The 27,416-nt window shown below is 36.5% G+C and overlaps 1 protein-coding gene across 1 annotated transcript in view; it reads left to right on the forward strand.

Moving 5' to 3' along the window:
- Nucleotides 1-27,416, forward strand: part of CAMKK1 (calcium/calmodulin dependent protein kinase kinase 1) — an 882,751-nt gene that overhangs the window by 439,185 nt on the left and 416,150 nt on the right. The window contains exon 6 of the mRNA XM_053707509.1: nucleotides 15,063-15,114. Within this exon, the coding sequence (XP_053563484.1) occupies nucleotides 15,063-15,114 (52 nt within the window). The remainder of the gene's footprint in view (nucleotides 1-15,062; nucleotides 15,115-27,416) is intronic.

The following is a 27,416-nucleotide window of genomic DNA, read 5'->3' on the forward strand; positions in this document are numbered from 1 at the left end:
TAAAAAAACAAACATATGTGTGGCACTGATCTAAACCAATAGGATGCATACTTGTACAATGAGGAGATTTTCAGGAATTCAGCTTCACAAAGCAGTAAAAGCAACATAAATGTCACCTAAATTCTTCTACAAGCCATTGGATGGCTAATATTAAAGAATCCACAAATCTGCATCTTATTACCTAGAAGGTCTTTCTTCATTTGATTGTGTCCTGTAACCTGCCAGTCACCAGTGATTTTGTAAAAATCTTGAAGATGTTGAAAATTATTTTTGTTTTGTTTTTAAAAAGTTGAAGAACTCTGCTTTACTTGTTACCTTACTTGTTTTAATGAAATGCTAATATTTAAGTGTTATCATTATTTTGATATCTGTCTTACTGTCTGTCTATGCTACAATTTTTTGACCTGTCTGGATTTGTAAATGTGATCCACAATTAAATATTTTGGTAAACTATATTTATAAAGGGGTTTTTACTCCTGTTTGTTACTTGCTATATATTATGTCAGTATTTTCCATATTTCCATTTTCTGTCAATTAATGTAAAAAAAAAAAACTCTCTCTGTTATGGACTCAATTACCTTATATATTGTATAAAACAATGACTATATAGAGACTGCCCTGTTTTACATTAAAGTATTAATTTAGCAGTACTAAGTTAAAAATATAGATGACAGATGTTATATCTTTTAGAGTTTAATTTTAAAGTGTACATTATGTGAAAAACATGAACCCAATAATTCCCATGTTCTTTTATTGAAACACAGAGATGACAAAATCATTCTTAAATTTTTTTTTATTGCATTTGAATTTCTGTCCTTCAAACACCTTACCACTGAGCTACCAGATGTCTTAAAGGGATACTAATCCCTTTTTTTTTTCATGATTCAGATAGAGCATGCAATTTTAATTAACTTTCACATTTTGCATGCTCTATCTGCATTTAGACACCAAACAGCAAGCGCTACCCAGGCGCTGAACCAAAAATGGACTTACATTCCTGTTTTTTAAAATATGGATAGCAAGAGAACGAAGAGAAATTGATAATAGGAGTAAATTACAAAGTTGTTTAAATTGTATGCTCTATCTGAATCATGAAAAAAAAATGGGTTTAGTATCCCTTTAAGGCAATTATCAATGAGGCAAGAAAATAGAAAAATAAACAATCAGTATAATCTTGAAGGCTATATTTAAATGTAATGCCTTAGTTTAATAATCACACATTGCATACACACTTATACACAAGAATGGAATTCTTAGATCAGGGTTCTTCAAACTAAGGGTTAGGAGTCTTAGGACCCATCATTGGGGGTACAAGATGCTTTTTACTGAGTAATATTAGTCAGTTATTGTCAACAAGTGTTACATTTTACTATTCTGAATGTGATATTGAAATAGTATTTACGAAAAAGTTATACATGACCAGTTGCGCATTTTAGAACAACTTAATTTTTCCAGTTTTATTGAAATTTAAGCAGTTCAAGTCCAGTGAATAACCTGAAATGCTACAAAAGGAACTGACATAGATTAAAGAAGCAAGTTTAGGTTACCAAAAAATGAAAAATAATGTTATTTTCAGAGATATATAAACAAAGACCTATATCAAGAAACAAGTAAAGGGTTAACAACTTTTCTGCAGCAATGGAAGTAAATTAGACGTTGATTGTAACAATTCCTGAAGGTGTCCTAACTTTTTCTGATTACTTACAAACTGTCTGTATAAAAGCAGTGTTGGAATATGCTGAGTTATTAGACCCTCTTAAGCATTATTTGGTCAGTGTAGTATTGCATGAAGTAGCATATTGCTATCATAATAGTAATAAAAGGGTTGAAGGAAGAAAGACAGACCAATATAACCCTTAAAATTGTAGGAATTTCCTTTCGGGAAAGTTGTCAGTGAGTAAAATTTCCTACACTTAGGAACTGAGGGAAAATCTGACAGTAGAAGGTCCAGTAAACCCAAACCTATCACAGAATCAGAAGAAAGGATTCTGGGAGTAAACAGCTTGTGTGATAGGGAGCTTACAGGACAACAGCTTAACACTGATCAAAGTAAGAAAGTCTCACTTCCAACTGTGTGAAGAGAAGACTGTGACCTGTGTGATTGGCTGGTCCAGTGACAGTAAGTCATTGCCAAGATGTCAAAAGAAGAAAGAGAGACTTGCCTGGGCCATGAAGCACTGCCAGTGGACTACTAAAAACTGGAAGGTCTTACAGACCAATAGATCAAAATGTAAAAACCTCCTGTTCCTCATGCAGGGTTTGTGTATGTCATTGGGTTGTGTGAAACCATCTGTCAACCATAGAGGAGGAAGCATGATGGTCGGGGGCACTTTTTCTGTAACTAGAGTCTGTGAATTGCACAAACTGGGTGGCACCCTGAACCAAAAAGTCTAACACAGCATTTAGTTGTGCCATGCAATACCTCCTTGTATGCACTTTGTATGTTCTACAGCAAGTTAATGGCCCAAAACATACATCCAGGCTATGTCAGAGCTACCTTAGAAGAAAAGAACAAGGTAGTAGGCTTCAAATCATGGTCAGCAAGCTGGTTTGGGATCAACTAGACAGAAGGGTGCAAGCAAAGCAACCTATAAGTACAACACACCTAAGAGAACCTTTCCAACAGTTTTGGGAAGACATTGCTGAATAATATTTGATTTCCAGTTTTAGAAAGAATGGCAAAAATGTGTTGAGTTGTTTTATCTGCAAAAGGTGGCTTCTTTGATGAGTCAAACATTTTGATTACATTTTGTTGCACATAATGATTCCATGATTTATTTTTATTTCTGATTGTTTATTTGTTCTCTGCTTCAATTTCAAAGTGTATTGAGGCATTAAACTGCATAAAGTTAAATAAAAACTGGAAAATGGAGGTGTTCTAAAACATATATATGGTAGTGAGTATTTTATAATGGTATTTTGCATAGTGTACATCATTAATAATTGACATTTGAATGCTTTATTTCTCTATATCTTAGTTTAAACCTTACTTTAAAGGGACAGTCAACACTTCATTTAACATGATTGTATATTGAAAATAAAAAAACGAAGATGCGCCTGCACTATACCCCTCCTGCCTTGCCGCCTTGCTTATTTCCTAATCAGCGTCGCTAACCTCTCTAATAACCGGTAAATATGGCAGCCGAACTCCCCCCACCGTTACGTAGCTGCCTTCTTCTTCAACTGATAAGCAAATCAGAATCCAGTCCTCGGACAGAAATTGCACGCGCGGGGTATAGTGCAGGCGCAACTTGGGTTTTTTATTTTCAATATACAATCATGTTAAATGAAGTGTTGACTGTCCCTTTAATTTGTTTTATATTATATGTCAGCCACTTTAATATTAACAGAGTATTTAGGTTGGGAAGGTATGTGATGTCATTTTACTCATATTTGCCAACATTTGAAAAAAAATTCCAAGGACACTTTGCAGCTATCAATTACCTGCATGAAATTTTTTCCACATCCCCTGCCCTAAAGTTTCACCCACTTTGCCAAACCCACATAATTAGCATAATTTAGCTCTGCCTATTTATTATAGTGAAAAAAATATATATAATGAACCAATTTAAAAGGTTTCTGAAGACTAAGGAGAATCACACAAGGAGTGTGGATATCTCCTGGAAGTATGCACCTGAAAGCACTCTTAGCCTAGACTCTGTGGCAGTAATTCCAGAACGGGTAAAATTAAAATATAACTTTTATTATGAATTGCTCTTAAAATAAGGGTAACACACAAATTAAAAACGACACTAGCACCTCCAAGACATCTATTAAGTGGTTCACTCTGTAGGAGGACTTATTGGATCAAAGGCCTAATGTATATAATTATATTCTCCTTAATAGAGTTATCTTTGTTCTGCTATACTGCTGCTATCGGGTCCAAATAATGTATGTGTACAGTCATAATATGACTATCACCCTGTATAAGGATATTTGGTTACCCTAATTTCTCTGGATCATGTGGTGTTAGCCAGAATTGTGTCTGTTTGTGTGAATATTTTCTGAGAGGACAATAACTGATTGATTTCTCTCAGTGAGGCCAACTATCCTCACTGTTTAATGGTACAACATGTGGATGTTTATTGAAAAAACAATATTCAGTGTTGCTTGTATCCAGATGTATACTATTTAGACTCTGTACTCTAAATAATAGTTGTGACGTTTTGTGTGCAACACTATAGTTTTATATTATATTGACCACATATGTGAAATAGTTTTCTGATATCTAAGCTCAATACATTCCCCAACCGATTACTCAGTGCAAATCCTTGTTGTTATGTTATTACTATTTTGTTCGGTTATCATTCACTTTGTAAGTAATATGGGAGTGCTCTCAGTCTAGCTAATGTTACGGTCACTGCTTGACTACTGATATATACAGCATTAGCACAACAGCCCTAAACAATATCACTATAGAGTTAATGTGGGTTACAATATTTTCTTTTCTCTTAGCGCTGCATCAATATCCCTTGTGGTATCTAGTATTGGTTGCAAAGCAGCAGCACTGTTATTGTGTTTCTATTTTGTATCACATTTCAGTTACATTCAATTCGTGCTGTAAACTTGTAACTAATTCCTATACTGGATAGTATAGTTCTATTTGAATTGGTTGGTATCTATACTCGTGTCAATTCAGATTGCAACTGACTCGGTAGGTTCTATTATACTCTCTATTGTCCTGCCCAGTAATAAGTAAGACTGATTGTATATCAGTTAGCCAAAAATTCTAGCTAAGTCTGGCACAACCCAGACTATACAACAAATTAACTACGTATAGCAGATACTGTGTATTAGATTGTCATTGAGGTGCTAGGCATTTAAAAAATGAGAGCGCCCAAACGCTCGCTGTGACTCCTGACTAGTTTCGCCCCTCCGGGCTTTGTCATAGGCGGCGAGCCGCCGTTGTTGGGGGAGTATATACCGGTTGAAGCCGGAAGTCCCGCCTTGCTTCTATTGTGATTGGCTCTTGATCAGACAAGCTTCATTGATTGACAGCTTCTACTTGCAATCATTTTTTGGGGATTATTGGTTTGTGTCCTATGTTGATGTTACGCGTGCTGTCTGTATGTTAAATGACAGATTCGGTCAGTGTTCTATACTGATTCCTAAGGTGGTCTACCTTATTTGATATTATCATGATGTTCAACTATTGATACATATACTATTATTTCGATATTTTGCTGATCATTGTAACTAATCATTAACTTCTCTTTGGATAAATTACATTCCTAATATGATGGGAATAGATTAACTTCTCATCTAATGTAAATAGCAGTTTGATATCTGAGTACAGTGCCATAGATATTAATTATTAGTTTTAGGCTGTACTGCAGTGAAGAACAGATACGGTCTTATAATGTAACTGTGCTCTTGCGTGAAACTAAATAAAAGTGTTAGTGAAAATTAATATGTGAAATGAGAAAATAAAATAAACAGATTTGTTAACTCTCTACAGTGCTGTGTGTGTTCACGTTATTTGAAGAACATGTTTATGTTACATCCCTTGTTTCGTTGTGTGTTTTATCGTAGTGTCTTGTGATGCTTGATTGTAAATATTGTGATGAATATTATCTTGCTATTGATTTCAAAGCTAGCAATTTAAATTAGTGCTGTTTGTTATTTTAGTTGTCTGTGTGATAAATTAATTTTGTGTTAATTATGAAAACACTGGTTAGACAGTCTATACCAGTGGTTCGTGAATGTGTTCTTGTAAACAGATTTTTGTGACATTAACTTTTGTGAAAAGTTGGGGGAAGGGGTGAAAAAACTGTATTCACTTAATATACTTCATTTTTGTGACTCTATACTTGTGTATTTTACTTATTTGTATTATATCATATTGTTTCATTTATATTGTGTCAACTTTTTTAATCGTGATCTGTTTCTAATGATTCTTGATTATTCTATATGGTTACTGTATCAGTGTATACATTTTAAAATTTACAGAAAAACATAATAGTTATTCTGTTCATTCAGCCCATATGGTTGGACTGAATTTAATAAATAGATCCACCTGCTCTCAGCTCTCAACAGGGCATTTTCTAGATTTCCTCCTCGCATTCCTAAACTCACTTTTTCTATACCCCAGCATTGCAAGTCATTTGAGTTTTAATTGTTGAATTTTAAGAAATGTGCAGCTACACTAGTTATGGATTTCATTTCATCCTTATCTTTCGCTGCATTTTTTATTTTCCTTAAGTGTTCCATAAGCCTCAGATGTAATTTCCTTGAGGTCATTCCTACATAGTACAGGTTGCATGTGCAGTGTAGTACATAAATTACACTCTCTGTATTGCAACTTATATATCTTCTGATGTTATGCTTTTTCCCAAATCTGTCTGTGATGGTATCTGTGTTACGTATATATTTACAAGTGCTGCAGTTGCCACATTTACGTGCTCCTGGTTTGAATGCTGTTTTGGTTTTCTTCTTTTGAAAGTGACTACTGGTTATGAGATCTTTTACGTTTTTCGTCCTTCTGTATCCCACTGAGGGTCTCTCACCTAGAGTGGTCTTTAGTGTCGGATCCATCATTAAGATATTCCAGTGTTTCTGTATGATGTTCAGAATTTGTGGAGTTTGGCTGTTGTATGTCATAATTAGCCTGGGTATATTGGAGCTTTTTTTATGTTTTTTGAAAAGGAGGTCATGTCTTGGGGTATGTGCTGCTCTATACTTAGCTTTTTTGGTACTCCTTTTGCTGTACCCTCTTGTCCACAGTCTTTCTTCCAATTCTTTTGCCCTAATGTTGAATATCTGCTCATCCGAGCAATTTCTGCGTAGTCTTAAAAATTCTCCAGTTGGTAAACTTTTCATTGTGCCAGGAGCATGTGCACTTGTGCTGTGTAGCACACTGTTTGCAGCAGTAGGCTTTCTGTATAGATCAGTAGTAACATTTCCATCACTGTTCTTATTGATTGTTAAGTCCAAAAAGTTTATTTTGGTGAGGCTTGCTTCATGTGTTAATTTTATGTTCAGATCATTTTGATTTAGATGTTTTAAGAAATTCAACAATTCACTGTGTGTGCCCTCCCAGATAAAAAGGATATCATCTATAAATCTTATCCACAATGGGATATTATCAGTATATTCTTGATTGCTTTCAGTAAACACAAATTCTTTCTCCCACCAGCCTAGAAACAAGTTGGCATAAGTGGGCGCACAGGTAGTGCCCATTGCTGTGCCTCTGGTTTGAAGATAATACTGGCCATCAAATGTGAAAAAATTGTAATTCAGTACAAAGTCTAGCATGTTTAAGATGAACTTGTCGTGTTCCCTGTTCTCTTCAGAATATCTTTCTAAAAAGTATCTGGTGGCTTGTAACCCTTGTTGATGGTTGATCGAGGTATAAAGGGACTCTACATCTGTAGTGACAAGCCAAGTGGTGTCATTTAACGTTATGTTTTCTAGTCTTTGTAAAACCTGCATAGAGTCTTGTACATATGAAGGTAGTTCTTCTACATACTGGCGTAATCTTAAATCTATATATGAGCTAGCTCTCTCTGTTAAGCTTTCAATGCCTGACACTATGGGCCTGCCTGGTGGAATTTGTGCATTTTTATGTATTTTCGGTATCATATAAAAAGTGGCAACCTTAGGTTTGTCCACTTTTAAATATTTGTGTTCTTTAGTTGTGATGACTCCTTCTTTAAAGGCTTTGTTGACCATGTTTGAGTAAATTTTTGAATAGCCTTCCATGGGATTGTGTAACAATCTAGTGTAACAGGACTTATCTTTTAGTTGTTTGTTGGCCTCTTTGAGGTACATGTCTATAGGCCAGATGACTATATTGCCACCCTTGTCAGATCCACGAATGACTACTTCATCCCATTGTGTCATTTCGTGTATCGCCTGTTGTTCTTCAAATGTTAAATTGTATTTTTTGGGCGCTAGTTTAAGAGATGTAATGTCCCGGCACACACTATCTCTGAACATCTCAATTTGAGGATTGTTATAGTTTTTTGGTACAAATGTGGATTTGTTTCTTATGTTGCCTCTCCATCTGTCTGGAGTCTTAGGTTCTGATTCACCTAGTAAATCTTCTAGATCATTTAAAGTTAATCTTTCTTCTTCTGTCCATCCTGACATATTTTCTTCCGATGAGAAGAATTTTTTCAGAAACAATTTTCTAGTAAACAGTTGAATATCTTTTACAACCTCAAATTTGTCCACATTATTAGTTGGACAAAAAGATAAACCTTTGGATAGTACAGAGATATGATTGGGTGTTAGCTTTAATGTGGATAAATTAATGACTCTCATTGATTCATTCTGATCTGTGAGAAGGGGCTCTGTTCTCTCCTGGGTGGTCTCCAGTGGCCTTGTTGTCCTCTCTGATACCTGGTTCTGCCTCTTGTTGGTCTTTTGTTTATGCCTCCCCCCTCTGCGTATTCCCCTCCTGCCTCTCCTGCATCTAAAAAATCCTTCCTCTTGTTTCTGCTTGATGACCTAGGTACAATGGGGTTGGGTGGGGGTACAGATGTTTGTTGGGGGGCAGTGCTATTGGAACTTCCTTCCTCTCCATCTGTATCAGAGATATCACTTTCTATGATATTCACTCTTGGGTTTTTGTTTGTATTTCTATAGAACCCATTCTTGCGCCATTTATACACTCTGTTATTGCTATAATCACTGATGTCTCTATTAAGTTTCCCAGATTTTATATTTTTGAGTTCTTGCTCGTACTTGTCTAGTTCTTGTTGATACAATTTATATTGTTGATTAAAGTCAGGATTTAGCTCAAATTTTTTGAGATTTTCATACGGTTCCTTTATTTTGGTTTCAAACAGATCATATTCTAGTGTATCATGTTTTACTAGAATTTTCATCAATTTCTCTGAACATTCAGAGAGAGCTTCCTCCCACTCAATTGTTAAACTATCAATTTTGAACTCAAAAGCTGGAAATAGCTGTATGCGTAACCCTCTGGGTATAAGTTTTCTTTCTATATATTTTTCAAAAAGTGTTTGTTCCACCATGTTTTGTCCTGTTTGTACAGGGTTCTATGTAGATCTTTTAACGCCCCATCTAGTGAAGTAGCTACTGGTGTATTTCCGGTACTTTGGCCACTGTCAAAAATGTCATTTAGGTCTGCTGTTCTTTTTTGCTGTCTTGCTTGTCTGTCTGTATTAAATACAGAATCCATTATTAGGTATAATGTATAGGAGTCTATGTGCTCTATTGTTCAGAAAAATCTGGTGATCCCAGACAGCTTTACTTGTATTATTACACACGAACAATGGCACCACAAGGGCTTTTTCCCTGTTATTCAATAATTACAGACTATATAATATGTATTTGTGAAACAAATATTGCTTATATAGGGAATGGTGCTAATGCATAAGTAGATAAATTTCTGAAGACTAAGGAGAATCACACAAGGAGTGTGGATATCTCCTGGAAGTATGCACCTGAAAGCACTCTTAGCCTAGACTCTGTGGCAGTAATTCCAGAACGGGTAAAATTAAAATATAACTTTTATTATGAATTGCTCTTAAAATAAGGGTAACACACAAATTAAAAACGACACTAGCACCTCCAAGACATCTATGTCTCACTCCTGTGCAGATTATGCAGACTCAAAATGGAAATTCAAGCAAAAGTCACATTCTGTGGCTTTGTATTAATAAAGAAATTAGCAGTCTGACTTTAATATATATACAATATTATATATATATATATATATATATACTGAATTATTAGGGAGTAGGTATTGATAATGTACTTTACAATTTATAGTTGGGTGCAGACCCTGTTACACACATGAATTTACTTCAAAGAACAGAGAGAAACACGAAGAGGACGCAGTAGTGCCCTCTCCAAAGAAAGACTGGGATTTCAGCACTCCAGAATTTTTTTTTGCAATAATCTAGTCAATGACTCATAGAAAAAATATTAAATTTATTTAGTATATTAGAAACAGGTGTTCTCAGCTTGTAGTGCGAACCAGTCAACGGCTGGGTCCCCTAAATCAAAACCACACACATGTTAGTAGTTTGTAAAATGTATTATAAGTGCAAATATATTTATAGTGATTCAATATGTAAAGATAAATACATAGAAATAGCTGGCCAGCTCACAAAAGTTGCTTACAATGCAGGCTATTAACCTTCAATAAGGCTATAAAGAGTTATTAAGCAACACCCCTACCAGTGGGTAGCCCCGTGTATACACAGGAATCTGCTACCATGGATAACATTGGGGATCCATGCTGAATAGCTTGTAACACAAGAATAGTATTGGCAACACCTCATAACCCAATCTAAATTGGAAAGTTGTTATCTTGAGTAAAACACCTGAGGATCTATGCCTAATACTAACTATATTGTAAAGTTGTGCAAAATAACAATAGGTTACATGCTTGACCTTTTACACTTTCATATCAGTAAACAACACCCCTACCAGAGGGTAGCACCAATATTATAAAGAGGTACCAGCTACCATGGTAAAAATTTGGGGATCTATGTTTATAAGATACTAGTTGTGTAATCACAGCAATATGAACCGTATATTAAGGGCAGGCAAAGATAGACATTTAAACTCAAATTTTAGAGAAATACTTAATTTCCCCTTGCAGCATATAGTTAAGCTGTTGCATATAGAGTTCGTTCTATTTCATTTATCCCAGGCAATGCATTCCATTTGCAAAACAGTTAGACTCGTAAGTCCATGAATACATTACAAATAACTTCCGGGAAACGAAATCCTCCTCCGTTAGATTCTCTTTAGGATGATTTAATCCGGGTACAAAGCCTACTTTCTATTGCGGTTTCCAGAGCTGTGTTTACGGCTTGCATCAAGCAACATTTAGGACCTGGTTCTCAGCTGTGCAGAATGACGTCACACGCCAACGGCCGTTTCACCCCCCACGTGACCAAGCGTCATTGGGGCTTCCTCAGGGCGTATGTATATATATATGTATATAGTCAGTAATTTACACAATGTGCATTGTTTGAGGGAAGTATAATACCCTAATTATTTATTAATTACTAATGAGGTAATGGGGTCTATTTATCAAAGGTTTTGCAGACCTGATCTGACAGTGCGGATCAGGTCCGCAAGACCTCGCTGAATGCGGAGAGCAATACGCTCTCCGTATTCAGCATTGCACCAGCAGCTCACAAGAGTACTCGATCGGGTTGAATTCCGGCGATTCCTGTCCGCCTGCTCAGAGCAGGCAGACAGGGTTATGGAGCAGCAGTCTTTAGACCGCTTCTTCATAACTGTTGTTTCTGGCGAGTCTGAAGACTCGCCAGAAACACGGGCCCACAAGCTCCATTCGGAGCTTGATAAATGGGCCCCCATGTGTTACAGAAATATATAATTATATAGGTAAACATTTTAACGGGTTTACGCCACTCAAACATCTCCATATAAAGTACAGATGTTAACATCCTTATTTACTTATTTTAAAATACTGAGACTGCATAAAGCTAAACATAATTTGCTGAAAGAGCTTGCAATCTAATGTGACTGAGCAACTATGCCTGTACACTCAGTGAAGAGATCCCTCCCTGCTCATTACATGAAGTGTCCCAGTGTCACTCTGGTACCCTCAGTTTAGCACAACATGAGTTTATTAAAGTGAATGTAAATTTTGATGCTTCAGTGCCTGGTTTTTAAAAATTTGATTAAAAACAGGGGCACTTTAATTCATCAAAATTTACATTTCACTCCTGTTGTGAATAAATACCTTTTAATCTTGACAGCCGCTCCAGCTTCCTCCGCCCATCGCAAAGCCTCTTCCTGGGTCTAAAATGAGAAATCCGGCTTCCTCCAATCACTGCATTGAATCAGACACTGATTCCCCCGGGGGGAAGGGGGGGGAAAGCCGTGATTGGAAGATGACCGATCCATCATTTCTGACATCAGAAATGGCTTGCGACGATCAGGGGAAGCTGGAGCGGCTGTCAAGTTTAAAAGGTAAGTATTTTTTCACAACCCGAGTGAAATGTAAATTTTGATTAATTAAAGTGGCCCTGTTTTTAATCAAATGTTTTTAATAAAATTTTTAAAAGCCGGGCACTTTAACATCAAAATTTACATTCCCTTTAACTTTAAAGATTCACACCTCCTTGTCACTTCTCCCCCCAGTCTTGGAACACTTTCTGTTAGATGCTTGTAACCACATGGCACTGATTCCACAATACTTTTCTAATGTCCTGATTAGCAACATAAACATAAACATAACAGTGTTCATGTTACATCAACATTCAATGTTTGCAACTGTATTATGAAAAAAGTTATCCTTATTGCACAAAACTGTACAATGTGCGGGAGTGAAACAAATTATTTTAATCAGGTCACATTATGAGAATGTGGCAGTTTCATTTATACCAGTAGACTTTCCCATTTTTCGATAAAAGAATAAACTTTACATGTTTACTGAAACATGTCACCTCTGAGTAAGAATATCTGGCATAAATACAAATTCATTGATTTTTTTTTAACTTCTAAATAAGTTTAACCAATGTAACTAAGGATTTTGCATTTGTAGTTCAATCATTTACATATTAAATTATATATACTCTAAAACCCTTTGTAAGGCACTGACTTTTTAATTACTACTAACAGAACTATCAAGAGATTGTTTTCTCAGCTTTTCTCACACGGCCCCTCAGCCCAGTATTCCCAGTAACACCAACACAACTGGACTGTACTTGCACATGCCAGAGAGAGTTGAACTGGGCTGTACTTGCACTCTGACACATAGTGATCTGATATTTGGTGTGCTGTGTTACTGGGGATACTGGGCTGTACTGGTACTCAGTTCTATTACAGCTCAGTATCCCCAGTAACACCAGCACACCTAATATCAGATCACTATGTGCCAGAGAGTGCAAGTACAGCCCATTTTGATATCCCAGTACTACAGTATAGATCACATAGTATCACTATGTACCAGAGTTCTGATTACCAGTAGAGCCCAGATCAAATGTATCGTATCACCAGGTACCAGAGAGTTTCAAGTCCCAGTACAGCCCAGTATCCCCTGTTTAGATCACACTAACTGACCATATATGAGTCCCAGTATCCCCTGCACAGATCACACTATATCAGCATGTGCCCAGTCCCAGTACAGCCCAGTATCCCCTGTTTAGATCACACTAACTGACCATATATGAGTCCCAGTATCCCCTGCACAGATCACACTATATCAGCATGTGCCCAGTCCCAGTACAGCCCAGTATCCCCTGTTTAGATCACACTAACTGACCATATATGAGTCCCAGTATCCCCTGCACAGATCACACTATATCAGCATGTGCCCAGTCCCAGTACAACCCAGTATCCACTGCACAGATCACTGACTATATGACCATATAATGAGTACCAGTATCTCCAGCTGCATCTCACACTCCCCAGCCCAGCTCCCGTGCTCTGTCTCAGCTGTGATATCTTCTCCACCACTCCTACATTAACTCCTGTCACTCCTCCTGCATCTGATCTGCTAAGGAAGTTTACAGTCTCTGACCTTTAGTGAACTACATGAAACATTACACACAAACTAGTTCACCTCATAAACCCGGTGTCCGTTGTGATCGTATCTCCTGGTGACACCAGGTGTTGGCTGCCATCTGCTACCACCGTCTCGCTCAGCAACTTGCGAGCTCCCGGTAACCACTGCCATCCTCACGTTGTCACATTACGGGCACTACCTATAAGAGCGTCAAGCAGGGTCACGTGGTGGTGACAACGTTGCATGCTGACGTCACTGACTGTCCTGACTGCACGATCGCGAGCAGTGATATACTAGCTCAGATTCAAGGGAGACTCAGTCAGTGACAATACAGATGCGCTAGCTAAGCCGGCGCTGCAGCCTACTACTGCTACTTGCTGGGACAGTCCGTGACATTTAAATGGCTGGGACTGGGTCCCAAATTCCGGGACTGTCCCAGCAAATACGGGACAGTTGGCAACTATGTTTTACTGTGTCATAGAAAAAGTGTTTGAAGAACCCTAACATAGGGGTGGGTCATAATCCTTTAAAAAAAGCTAATCAAATTATTTATCTACAAAAATCCACATATAATTTAATAGAATTTTGTAAAATAATCATTAGATAATCTTTTTCTAAAATCTTGTGATGAACCCCATTGTCTGCTGAAATATAATACACAAATAAAATAAAGGCCCAGATTAGAAATGGCGCTCTAATCTTTTTTTAAATGATTTTGTTTCTAGTCACTTTTAAATAGCTGCCAAGCTCTGCCCACTGATGACATCATGATCTGGCCTGCATCTATGCACTCTGCTGAACAGCATTGGCAGTCTGTTAAATCCAATTAGTGAGTCTTTTGTAACTAATGAGCCTTTAATGCCGCCCAGATCATGATGTCATAAGTGGGCGGAGCTTGGCAGCCATTTCAAAGTGAACAGAAACAATAGTCATTTTTACTGTTACTGCTGTGCTGCATGATATAGAAAGGGTGCAGGAGGATATTTGCAGCTTAATCTAAGGTAAGACTTTAAGATGACCAAGGTGTAGACTGTCCCTTTAATATGTTTTGGAAGTGTTTTGTGATTTTTCTCTTTCCCTTTCACTTTACTTCAGGTCTTAAGTCGCGCTAAATATTCTAGCGCAATTTCAGCTTTCGCTCGAGTGCAACATATAACTTGTAGTCTAGCCCATAGTGTGCTTTTATGACTGCTAAAAGCTAACATAATAGTACAGTGCAGCATTATAGATAGCATTCTGTTAAAGTCTGATTTTGAAAATGTGAATATTCTTTAACAATATTAAAAAGAATTGTCTTTATATAAAACTACATACACTTAGGAGTTATTTGTTAAGGTCTTTTGGGTTTAATATTGGAACACAATCAATGCAAACAAATTGTGCTAGCCTTGAGAAACACATTGGGAATCATTTTCTTTTGTATAACTCAATTTTACAGATGAAATACTTTAGGATACGTACCTACAGTAGCTGGTGCATGAATATATTCTTTGTAGCACAAAATGGCTTACATTGTACAGTTTACTTTGCTGTTAGTTACAGAATTATGAAACCTGTAAATCCATGTCATTTCATCCTATCCTTTTTTTCTTTTCTGTAGGCTATGAAGGTGCTTTCAAAAAAGAGATTACTGAAGCAATATGGCTTTCCACGTATGTATGTTATGTGTATTTTAGTATATATGTATAAACTTGCTTTGACCTAACTGGTTTAGCAAAATTAAAAAAAATGTACGTCTAATAGTACAGTATATTTATTAGTAGAAATAAGTAGAAAGCTCTGTAAAAAGTAACAGAGATCTATTCCAGTCTGTTAGAGGGATGTGTCTAGTAGGGCAGGGTTTTTATATGTGACGTTATTCTATTCCACATGAAAACCATAAAAAGCTAGGTCTAGATCAGTGTTTTTCAACCAGTGTGCCGTGAGAGATTCTCAGGTGTGCCGCGGCAGGCTGACAACAGTGCGGGGGGTGTCCCTCTTTCAAATTTTTAAATATTGGGAGCCATGTGACAGGCTCATCAGGCATCATTTACAACCATGACATTGACATTCATTCACAGACAATCATTATGATTGTTTGTGAATGAATGTCAATATGTAATGTATAGTTTGTAGGAGGCATGGCATGACAGCACAGTACAGTGTGTGTGTGTATGTGTATATATATATATATATATATATATATATATATATACTGTATATATATATATCCTGTATTAGGCTACAATGTGTGATTTTGTAAAATTTTGGGATGGTGGTGTGCCACAGGATTTTTTAAGGATGCAAATCACTGGTCTAGATTACAAGTGGAGAGCAAACATCACTCAAGTTAAATCAATAGTGTTCTTATTCTTACGCTCATCTTACAAGCTATATATCTATATGAACAGTATATGTGTATGTTTGTGTAGGTGTATATGTGTGTGTATATATATATATATATATATATATATATAAATTTACTGTATGTATATATATATATATATATATATATATATATATATATATATATTTTTATATACAGGGAGTGCAGAATTATTAGGCAAATGAGTATTTTGACCACATCATCCTCTTTATGCATGTTGTCTTACTCCAAGCTGTATAGGCTCGAAAGCCTACTACCAATTAAGCATATTAGGTGATGTGCATCTCTGTAATGAGAAGGGGTGTGGTCTAATGACATCAACACCCTATATCAGGTGTGCATAATTATTAGGCAACTTCCTTTCCTTTGGCAAAATGGGTCAAAAGAAGGACTTGACAGGCTCAGAAAAGTCAAAAATAGTGAGATATCTTGCAGAGGGATGCAGCACTCTTAAAATTGCAAAGCTTCTGAAGCGTGATCATCGAACAATCAAGCGTTTCATTCAAAATAGTCAACAGGGTCGCAAGAAGCGTGTGGAAAAACCAAGGTGCAAAATAACTGCCTATGAACTGAGAAAAGTCAAGCGTGCAGCTGCCAAGATGCCATTTGCCACCAGTTTGGCCATATTTCAGAGCTGCAACATCACTGGAGTGCCCAAAAGCACAAGGTGTGCAATACTCAGAGACATGGCCAAGGTAAGAAAGGCTGAAAGACGACCACCACTGAACAAGACACACAAGCTGAAACGTTAAGACTGGACCAAGAAATATCTCAAGACTGATTTTTCTAAGGTTTTATGGACTGATGAAATGAGAGTGAGTCTTGATGGGCCAGATGGATGGGCCCGTGGCTGGATTGGTAAAGGGCAGACAGCTCCAGTCCAACTCAGACGCCAGCAAGGTGGAGGTGGAGTACTGGTTTGGGCTGGTATCATCAAAGATGAGCTTGTGGGGCCTTTTCGGGTTGAGGATGGAGTCAAGCTCAACTCCCAGTCCTACTGCCAGTTTCTGGAAGACACCTTCTTCAAGCAGTGGTACAGGAAGAAGTCTGCATCCTTCAAGAAAAACATGATTTTCATGCAGGACAATGCTCCATCACACGCGTCCAAGTACTCCACAGCGTGGCTGGTAAGAAAGGGTATAAAAGAAGAAAATCTAATGACATGGCCTCCTTGTTCACCTGATCTGAACCCCATTGAGAACCTGTGGTCCATCATCAAATGTGAGATTTACAAGGAGGGAAAACAGTACACCTCTCTGAACAGTGTCTGGGAGGTTGTGGTTGCTGCTGCACGCAATGTTGATGGTGAACAGATCAAAACACTGACAGAATCCATGGATGGCAGGCTTTTGAGTGTCCTTGCAAAGAAAGGTGGCTATATTGGTCACTGATTAGTTTTTGTTTTGTTTTGAATGTCAGAAATGTATATTTGTGAATGTTGAGATGTTATATTGGTTTCACTGGTAAAAATAAATAATTGAAATGGGTATATATTTGTTTTTTGTTAAGTTGCCTAATAATTATGCACAGTAATAGTAACCTGCACACACAGATATCCCCCTAAAATAGCTATAACTAAAAACAAACTAAAAACTACTTCCAAAACTATTCAGCTTTGATATTAATGAGTTTTTTGGGTTCATTGAGAACATGGTTGTTGTTCAATAATAAAATTAATCCTCAAAAATACAACTTGCCTAATAATTCTGCACTCCATATATATATATATATATATATATATATATATATATATATATATATATATATATATATATATATCAAGGCTCTTAATTTCGACTTGCCCACTCACCCTGGGCTAGTAGAAATGTCACGGGGGCCAGTAGTGAGGAAGATAAATGCTGTCTATATACTGTGCCAAATGACCAGCAAATGTATATACCTGTATTTGTAATAAATGTATTAAAATGACTTAATTTATTATGGTTTAAAATTAATAAAATATTCAAAATAACTGCACATTAAGGTGTTTCACAGTGGTTAAATGTATGCAAAGAGGGGACGAGGTAGTGGGTGGTGTGGACAGTTAATGTTATTTAAACTATTTCTATTTTAAAGTCATATGGTATACAACAGACTGTTTGACAGGGAAGGGTTCAAAAGTGTATATATGTGTGTGTGTGTGTATATTTGTATGTATGTATATATGTGTATGTATGTGTTAGTTTGTATGTGTATACATACATACGTAAATATACATACACACATACTAATATACATACACACGTGTAAGTGTAAATATTTATATATATATATATATATATATATATATATATATATATATGCAGTCATGAGCAAAAATATTGGAGCAAAAATATTGGCACCCCTGCATTTCTGTCAGATATTGCACCACTTCGCCCAGAAAATTTTTGCAATTACAAATGTTTAGGCATTCTTATCTTTATTTCTTTTGTTTGTATTGGTATAAGTTGCCATCTGAATAAAAATAGATGCTATGGTAGGAGACCCAGGAGGACCCCACTACTAACACAGAAACATAAAAAAGCCAGATTGGAGTTTGCCAAAACTTACCTGAGGAAGCCAAAATCCTTTTGGGAGAATGTGCTGTGGACAGACGAAACAAAATTACAGCTTTTTGGTAAAGCCCATCATTCTACTGTTTTCAGAAAAAGAAATGAGGCTTTTAAAGAAAAGAATATAGTCCCTACAGTCAAACATGGTGGAGGTTCACTCATGTTTTGGGGTTGCTTTGCTGCTTAAGGCACTGGATGTCTTGACTGTGTGCATGACATTATGAAATCTGAAGACTACCAAAGAATTATGTGGTGCAATATAGGGCCTAGTGTGAGAAAGTTGGGTCTCCATCAGAGGTCATGGGTCTTACAGCAGGACAATGACCCAAAGCACACATCAAAAAGCACCCAAAAAAGGTTTAAGACAAAGCGCTGGAGATTACTGAACTGGTCAGCAATGAGTCAAGATCTCAATCCCATAGAGCACCTGTGGAGAGATCTCACAACTGCAGTTGGGAAAAGGAACCCTTCCAATCTGAGAGACCTGGAGCAGTTGGCGAAAGAAGAGTGGTCCAAAACTCCAGTAGAGAGGTATAAGAAACTCATTGATGGTTACAGGAAGCGATTGATTTCAGTTATTTTTTCCATAGGGTGTGCTTCCAAATATTAAATTGAGGGTGCCAATAATTTATCCAGTCCATTTTTTTAGTTTTGTGTAGAATGTCAGATTTGGCTTTTTATTTTTCTACACTTTTTGGTGTCATACCAATACAAACAAAAGAAATAAACATGAGAATGCCTAAACATTTGTAATTGCAACAATTTTCTGGGTGAAGTGGTGCATTATCTGACAGAAATGCAGGGGTCCCAATATTTTTGGCCATGACTGTGTATACACACTCACACTTTTGAGCCCGTACAACTTACCTGTCACACCTTGTCATATACCATATGCAGTTTTATATACATTTATTTAAATTATTAACATATATTTTACATTTATATTTATTTGTGTATTTATTAGTATGTGTGTGTATATATATATATATATATATATTTATATATATGTGTGTGTGTGTGTATATATATATATATATATATATATATATATATACAAACACACATATATATATATATATATATATATATATATATATAGATTCATGTGTAGGTGGTGTTGTTACGCTGTTATAACTCACAACTTGTAATGTAAGCAATGTTTAGAGCAGCCGCGCTGTCCATTGAAAGTATAGGGTGTGCTAAAGAGATGCTGGCCAAGCTAAACATTGTCTGGCAATTGTTTTACTATTCACTTACTATACTAGATTGTGCACTATTCTGAGCTTGCTCCCACGGTATTGATAGCCCAGTTGTAATCTGGGCACCAGTGTGGTAATTTAATGCTAATATATAATAATGGTAATATATAATGTAAAATGCTTAATTATATGTAGTAAGACATATTTGCAATATACTTTCATTATTTGTTTTGCCCACTTTTCTGTAATGTAAGTCTGAAAATTAAGAGTTTTCCAATTATGAAAATTGCAACAGCTCCTGGCCCTGACACACACCTGGCCCTAAACTGAGTTCAGCAGAGATATGAGATAATAAGCTGCAAAACCATATAGGTTTTATTAACACTATGGCAGTTCATAGCCCTGGCTACTCCAGTAACAATTCTTAATTTGCTCCTCCAAATAAGGCAAATGGTGGGTGGGGTTTGGCTATTTCGGAAAACAAGTTAAACTTTTCTAAAACCATTTACATTATATAAATCTAGTGCAAGGCAACACAGTATCTTGTAATTGTAACAATGTTTAATGTTCCTTTAATTTCCTTTACTTTTTTGGGGCATTTCAAATCCAGCAGCCTTAACCTCTTTAAAACCTGTTTTGGTCTGTTTTAAGCAGGTTTTTGGCTATTTACAGAGCTTTTTAATATCAGCATTTTATTTTATATGCATTAAACTCAGCGGGTTCCTGGTTTAAGGAAAAAAAAAGAAAGCTCAAATCGCACAAATCAACTATGAAAAAACGACCTTTAGGTTGCCTACATAAGCTGTATTATAACATGTAAATATTCCCTAAATGATATAAGATATTATTGTTTACACTTGGTCCCATTCCCTCAAGCTTGTCACATTTTATAGATGCAAATATATAAATATTCCAAAATCCAAACCTTTTCCGGTCCCAAGCAGTTTGGATAAAGGGTTTTCTACCTGTATCAGTTTGTATTTGTTCCCTGGGTATCCTTTGTTGAAGAGTAATTCTAGGGAGTGTCATAACTTAGGAGCATGCATGTGTGTTCAACATTGTTTGGCAGCAGCCTTTACAACTATGTATAGCATTGTTAAAAGATATTGTTGCAAACAGTTCTGTCAGATGGCTTTAGGCACATGCATGCTTCTCAGCTCGCCTAGCATTACTCTTTAACAAAGTATAACAAGAGAACTAAGCAAAATTGATAATGGAAGTATAATGGAAAGCTTTTCAAAATTACACGCTTTCTCCAGGGGCGGAACTACCATTGGTGCAGCAGGTGCAGTGACACCGGGGCCCAAGGGCTGTGGGGGGGGAGGGGGGACATAGCAGTCATTCTATACAGGTGAGCCTTTTATTAGTGCAGGTTTAGCTACATATTTATCTTTCCTCAAAATTATTATACAGTTACCTTTTGAGATGCCCCCCAAAATTTTTGCAGCAGGGCCCTCTGTTGAGTAGGTCCACAACTGGCTCTCTCCAATACATTTATGTTTAATTTTTATTTTACCGTCCCTTTAAGGCCCTTATTCAGAATCATACAAGATTGCAAACTGGTAGCAAAATCTGCTTGTGAAATTCAAGACGATTCTCAAATTCAAGCAGTCCAGCCTGATATGCACAGCTTGTTAGCTGATGCGTGAAATGTTGCAGGAGAATAGACGCTTGGGGCAGCCATATTGGCTTGAAATGCTATTCAAAAAACAAGCTATTCACTGCAGAGGTGCATCGTTGTAAGCAAAGGAAGAAATAGAGCCAGTGAGCAGTGAAGAAGAAAGTATGTATTTATGTATAATGCATCATTTTAGTTTTGGCCAAATTAAAGGGACATGAAACCCCAAAATGTTCTTTTATGTTTCAGATGGAGCCGGCATTTTTAAATAACTTTCCAATTTACTTCTATTATGTTATTTGATTTGTCCTCTTTGTTGAAGAAGCAGCAATGCACTACTGGGAGCTAGCTGAACACATCAGGCGAGCCAATTACATGAGGCATATATGTGCAGCAACCAATCCACAGTTGCTGTGCCTATAGGTATCCTTTTCAACAATGGATACCAAGAGAACAAAAATGTAGATAATAGAAGTAAATTTGAAAGTTGTTTAAAATGACATGCTCTATCTAAATCATGAAATCAATTTTTATTGTTTCATGCCCCTTTAAGGATTACAAAACATTTATTTGTATATAATTATATTGTACATATACATACATAGTATGTTTACTTTTCTATATATTTTTTTTATATTTCTATGGAAATGTTACATTTTTCTCACATTTGCTGGGCACCACCACTGTACGGTTATTTTGCTGTGAGCAAGGCAACCCATGAGAAGATTGCTGCCCGCTGCTTTCCCTGCCTCTAATGTGTGTTTTAAACAGGTTTTGCTAGTTAATCTCAAGGGGCTTAAACAGATTCTCATGCTCCTAAATCTAAGAGCACGCTGGCTGCTAGCACAAAGTAAATGGTGAATCGTATTGTGATCCACTGTTTACATTGTGTGATGGATGCGCCGGGCTGAATGTAGCAGGGCAGACAGTCTAACACAGGGGAGTGCTTTAAGCAATAGCACTGGTAATTGTAATCTTGGCAGAATTAGGTGCGGCCTGCAGAGCTATCCATTAGATTGGGGAAGATTTTATTGGACAGCTCGTTCGTAGATAATTTACAGGAAACACTTTAAAGCAAAATAGTTTCAGTGAAAAGGCTTAAAGGGACAGTATACAACATATTTTTTATTGTTTAAAAAGATAGATAATCCCTTTATTACCCATTTCCCAGATTTGCATAACCAACACAGTTATAATAATACACTTTTTACCTCTGTGATGATTACCTTGTATCTAAGACTCCGTAGACTGCCCCCTTATCTCAGTTCTTTTGAAAGACAGTGCTGACTCCTAGGAAACTACACGGGCGTAAGCACAATTTTATCTATATGGCACACATGAACTAAAACACTCTAGTTGTGAAAAATGTTAAAATGCACTGAGATAAGATAAGGCCTTCAAGGTCTGAAAAATAAGCATATGAGTCTACCTCGGTTTAGCTTACAACTAAGAAAACCAAGACAACAAAGTGAAATAGATGATAAAAGTAAATTGGAAAGTTGTTTAAAATTTCATGGCCTATCTGAATCGTGGAAGTTTAATGTGAAGTTTTGAAGTAGAGAATGCATTTGTTAACTCAGATGTAGTGATACTTAACCTGCATGTGTGTTTTTAATTTGTAATATTTCTTTTGTTCTATGTTAGCATATTGAAATATAATATACAGAATAGTTGTGTAGCACATTTCCTGCTGTCAAATGTTTACTAATTCAACCATTTACAATGTTGTCTGTTCATTAAAACAACTGAAAATGTGTTTTTCTTCATTTTGTACTCAAATTTATGTACTGATATGCTTTCAGGGAATTGGGTATATTATTGTGCTTTTTGTTACCTGACTACTTGTATAATTTATGAGGAGGTTATTGAGAATAATAAAGAGACGGCCTGAATATGTTATATTTTTTTCTGTTTAAAATGTATTTTTATGCTATCATTAAATTATGTGTGAAAAATACCAAAAATGCAGGTCTTGTATTGAACTAATTGGGGTCAATCACAATCATTTATAAAAACGTATCTAATGATTTTCAACAGAAAAACACACACACTACCTCACTCTCTCACTCACTCACACATACACACATCTTCACCCTCACTCACTCACACACTACCTCACTCACTCTCTCTCTCTCTCTCTCTCTCTCTCACACACACACATCTTCACCCTCTCTCTCACACACACACACTACCTCACTCACTCACTCTCACACACACACACATCTTCACCCTCTCGACTCTCTCGCACACTCAAACCTCACTCACTCAAACACAAATCTTCACCCTCTCTCTCACACACACTACCTCACTTGCTCTCTCACTCACACACATATCTCCACTTTTTTTCACACACTCAAACTTCACTCACACATCTTCACCCTCACACTCACACACACACACTACCTCACTCACTCTCTCACTCACACACACATCTTCACCCTCTCTCTCACACACACACACTACCTCACTCACACACACATCTTCACCCTCTCTCTCACACACACACACTTCCCCACTCACTCTCTCACTCACACACACACACAGCTTTACCCTCTCTCTCTCACGCACACACACACACTACCTCACTCACTCACACACACATCTTCACCCTCTCTCTCACACACAGACACTACCCACTGACTCTCTCAGAAGCAGAAAGACACATAGCAGAAAGAACAAATTAAAATGTTCTATTTTAAATTAAAGGGGAAAAATATGGCTTAGTGTCTATTTAATTTAAAAAAAAATATTGGTTTCTCATGGATGCAAATTATCTATAACTGTATTTATTAAAGTGTCAGTAAACTTTAAAAATAATGTTATATATGCAGAATTATATAGCATTACATTAGCCAAACATTTATAAAACATAATATACCCTATTAATTTTTTTTTAAAAAAACGCTGTTTTACAGACCCGCTCTCTGTACTCTGCTGAGCGGGTCTGTTATATTTACTCAGCGCATCGGGCCAGCAGTATAGTCACAGCCCAGCCCGACCGCGCCATAGCACTAAGTGCAGCTCGCTCCTACTGTCTGACAGAGCAGGAGCGAGCTGCACTTAGTCTTATGGCGCGTTCGGGTCGGGCTGTGACTATACAGCTGGCCCGATGCGCTGAGTAAATAAAAAAATGTACAATGAATAAGGTCATTAATAATGCAGTAACGATCTTTTTTTGAATTTGTATAAAAAATCTTTTCCTCTTGTCAATCCTGATAATCCACAGGAAGCGCTGGCTGTTTGCAAAAAAAAACTCAGGTTTCAAATCCGAGTCCAAAAGTAATGTTAAATCTAAAAGAACAAGCACACAAAAGCACTTCTCATGGTGCAATATATTTAATAAAACAAGAGAAAATGTACATAGATAAAAATAACTATACAGATGGGTACTCGCATACAAACCCTCAATCAAATGAGGTAAGGTAAAAGCCATTTTACATAGGTAGAGATGTCCCACTGTGGCTGTTTTGCAGATAATGTTGCTCTATGCAGTAGGAGGCAGAGTCCTTGTTGAATGGCTTGATCCGCTCCATAAAGCAGCTCCAGATGCACACAATGGTTAAATACCAGGGTCGGTAGAGGCACAGTTAATCCACCAGGGACAATGTGTGTCTCAGAATACCCTATAGTATATTTACCAGCTGCTTGAAGGAAGCGTGATCTGTTGCTTCCATATATCACAGTGTATCATTGAGACGTAAGGTGGGCGTGGCCTAACACATTTCACGGGGTAATCCGCTTTGTTCATCAAAGCGCTTACAGGATATATCTAAAATTATGAGCAACCTATAGGGTGAGTACTAAAAATAATACTGCAATTTATGTTAGGTTATAAAGATTTCTAAAAAGTCCTAATTAAAAAATCATGATTAATTCATAGTTATACCTTATACTACCTTAAAATTTAAACTTAAATTATGTATACATAGAAGAACTTTGCATTGCTTTTAAAATTCACATACAAAAGATTATTTTATAAGCAAGTAACCCAAAGCTGTTAAAAAACTTCTGATAAAAGTCTGTTACATGAACTACATTTAAATAAAACAAGGAAGGGAGAAGGCAGAATACTTGGAGGTGAAACCATAATAAATATATAAAAATATATATATAAACTCATAGGTAACATACTCAAAGGGAACAAAAAAGGAAACTACACCAAAAATGCTTGAATATCTACATTCATGTTCATTCCCAGGGGTTCTAAACTTTGTAAGTGGTGGATCCAAAAAAGTTTCCCTTTGTCTTAGGATAAGTAGTCTATCCCCTCGTCTCTCATCCAGGACCACATGTTCTATTGCTTTGAACCTAAGGCTGGTACTGTCATTATTATGAAAGTCCCTGAAGTGGTCAGTAACACCATGTGATACATTCCCCTTCTCAATATTCTTTAGATGTTCCATTACGCTCCTCTTTATGGTCCTCTTTGTCCTTCCAATGTACTGTTTTTTACAAGAACATTCCAACAGATACACTACATACTTAGAATGACAATTCATAGCATGTTTTATATCCGTCTTCTGTCCATTTGGACTAGAACAATATGTTTATTGTCTTAATGGATTATGGGGCAAGTATTACATCCCTTTCTATTGCATCTAAAAAAGCCTTGGGCAGATTTTTGTAACCAATCTCCCTTCTTATTATTGTCATTGTCCCTTAACTTACTAGGTGCCAATGTTTATTTCTGATTTTTGTTTTTTCTAAAAACCACTTTGGGTGTGGGATCTAAAGTTTTACCTAAAATGGGATCCTGTAGAAGAACATGCCATTGTTTATTTATTGCTTTTTTAATTTTCATTGATTCCTTATTATATTTACTTAGAAAAATATTTTTCTGCATCTGTCTTTTTTCTTTTTGGCAGGTTAATAAGGTTGATCTATCCAGATCCTTTGCCTTATTATAGCCTTTTTCGATGAATTCATTTGAATATCTTTTTGCTCCAAATTTATTTTTCAGCTTTATTGACTCTCGTTCAAATGAAACCATATTCAAACAGTTTCTTCTGACCCTCTGGAACTGGCCAAATGGAATGTTATTAATCTAGTTCCTATGGTGGCCACTAGAAGCATGAAGATAGCTGTTCAAATGTGTTTCCTTGCTGTACAGATTGGTGATTACCTGTTCTTTATTAGAAGAGAGAATTATATCCAAAAATGTATTTTCATTATTTTTTGGGGTAAATTTTAAATTACAGTCGTTGTTATTGGCATATTCAAAAAATGTCTCCACTGAATTTTCATCCCCATTCCATATTACTATAACATTGTCTATGAACCGTTTCCATAAGACAGTTCTTTATGTGGGGATTATTGTTCCAAATGTACCTATCTTCCCATGACCCCACATACAAATTTGCATAATTGGGGGCAAAGCGAGTCCCCATCTTAGTGCCCCCAATCTGCAATAAAAATTCATGCTCAAATAGAAAATAGTTCTTTTTCAAAATAAAATTTATCAAATCCTATGGAAATTCTCTCTGATTCTTTGGAAATGATCATGTTTTTCCAAAAAGAAAGCTACACTTTCTACCCCTTTGTTTTGAGGAATGCAAGTATATAGGGATGTAACATCCATGGTTAGCCACCTATAGCCTGGTTTCTACACAATGTTCTCAACTACTTTTAAAATATGGGGGGTATCCCTTATATAAGACTTCAGGGTTAAGACCATAGGTTTGAGGTAGCTATCCACAAATTGTGATAAGTTACAAGTTAGAGAGTTTATGCCCGACATTATGGGTCTCCCCGGTGGTCTTCTTGATTCTTGTGAATCATCGGCAGATGGTATAAATTTGCCACTTTACATGTATCCTGAAATAAAAAATCATATTCATCTTTGGTTATCGTTCCTGCCACTAGATAGTCATCCAAAAAATATTTCAATTCCTTTATGAATAAATTTGTTGGGTCCTTCTTGAATTTTCTATATGTGGTTATATCATTTAGGATATTATTGGCTTCTACAATATAGTCATCCCTATTTTGGATGACTATGCTGTCACCTTTATCTGCTTCCCTTATAACTACAGAGGGGTCATTCATTAGGCTAAATAGAGATTTTTTTCTCAAATTTATTTAAATTGGATTTTTGTTTCACATATGTTGGTTAATTCGTTTTTCACCAATTTGTGAAACACTGGTATACAATTTCCCTGGGACTTAACAGGAAAAAAGATTGACTTTGGTTTGAACAAATTCCATGGTGCTCTCGTAATCC

Source organism: Bombina bombina, chromosome 3 (genome assembly GCF_027579735.1).
Source record: "Bombina bombina isolate aBomBom1 chromosome 3, aBomBom1.pri, whole genome shotgun sequence".
NCBI classification, from domain to species: Eukaryota; Metazoa; Chordata; class Amphibia; order Anura; family Bombinatoridae; genus Bombina; species Bombina bombina.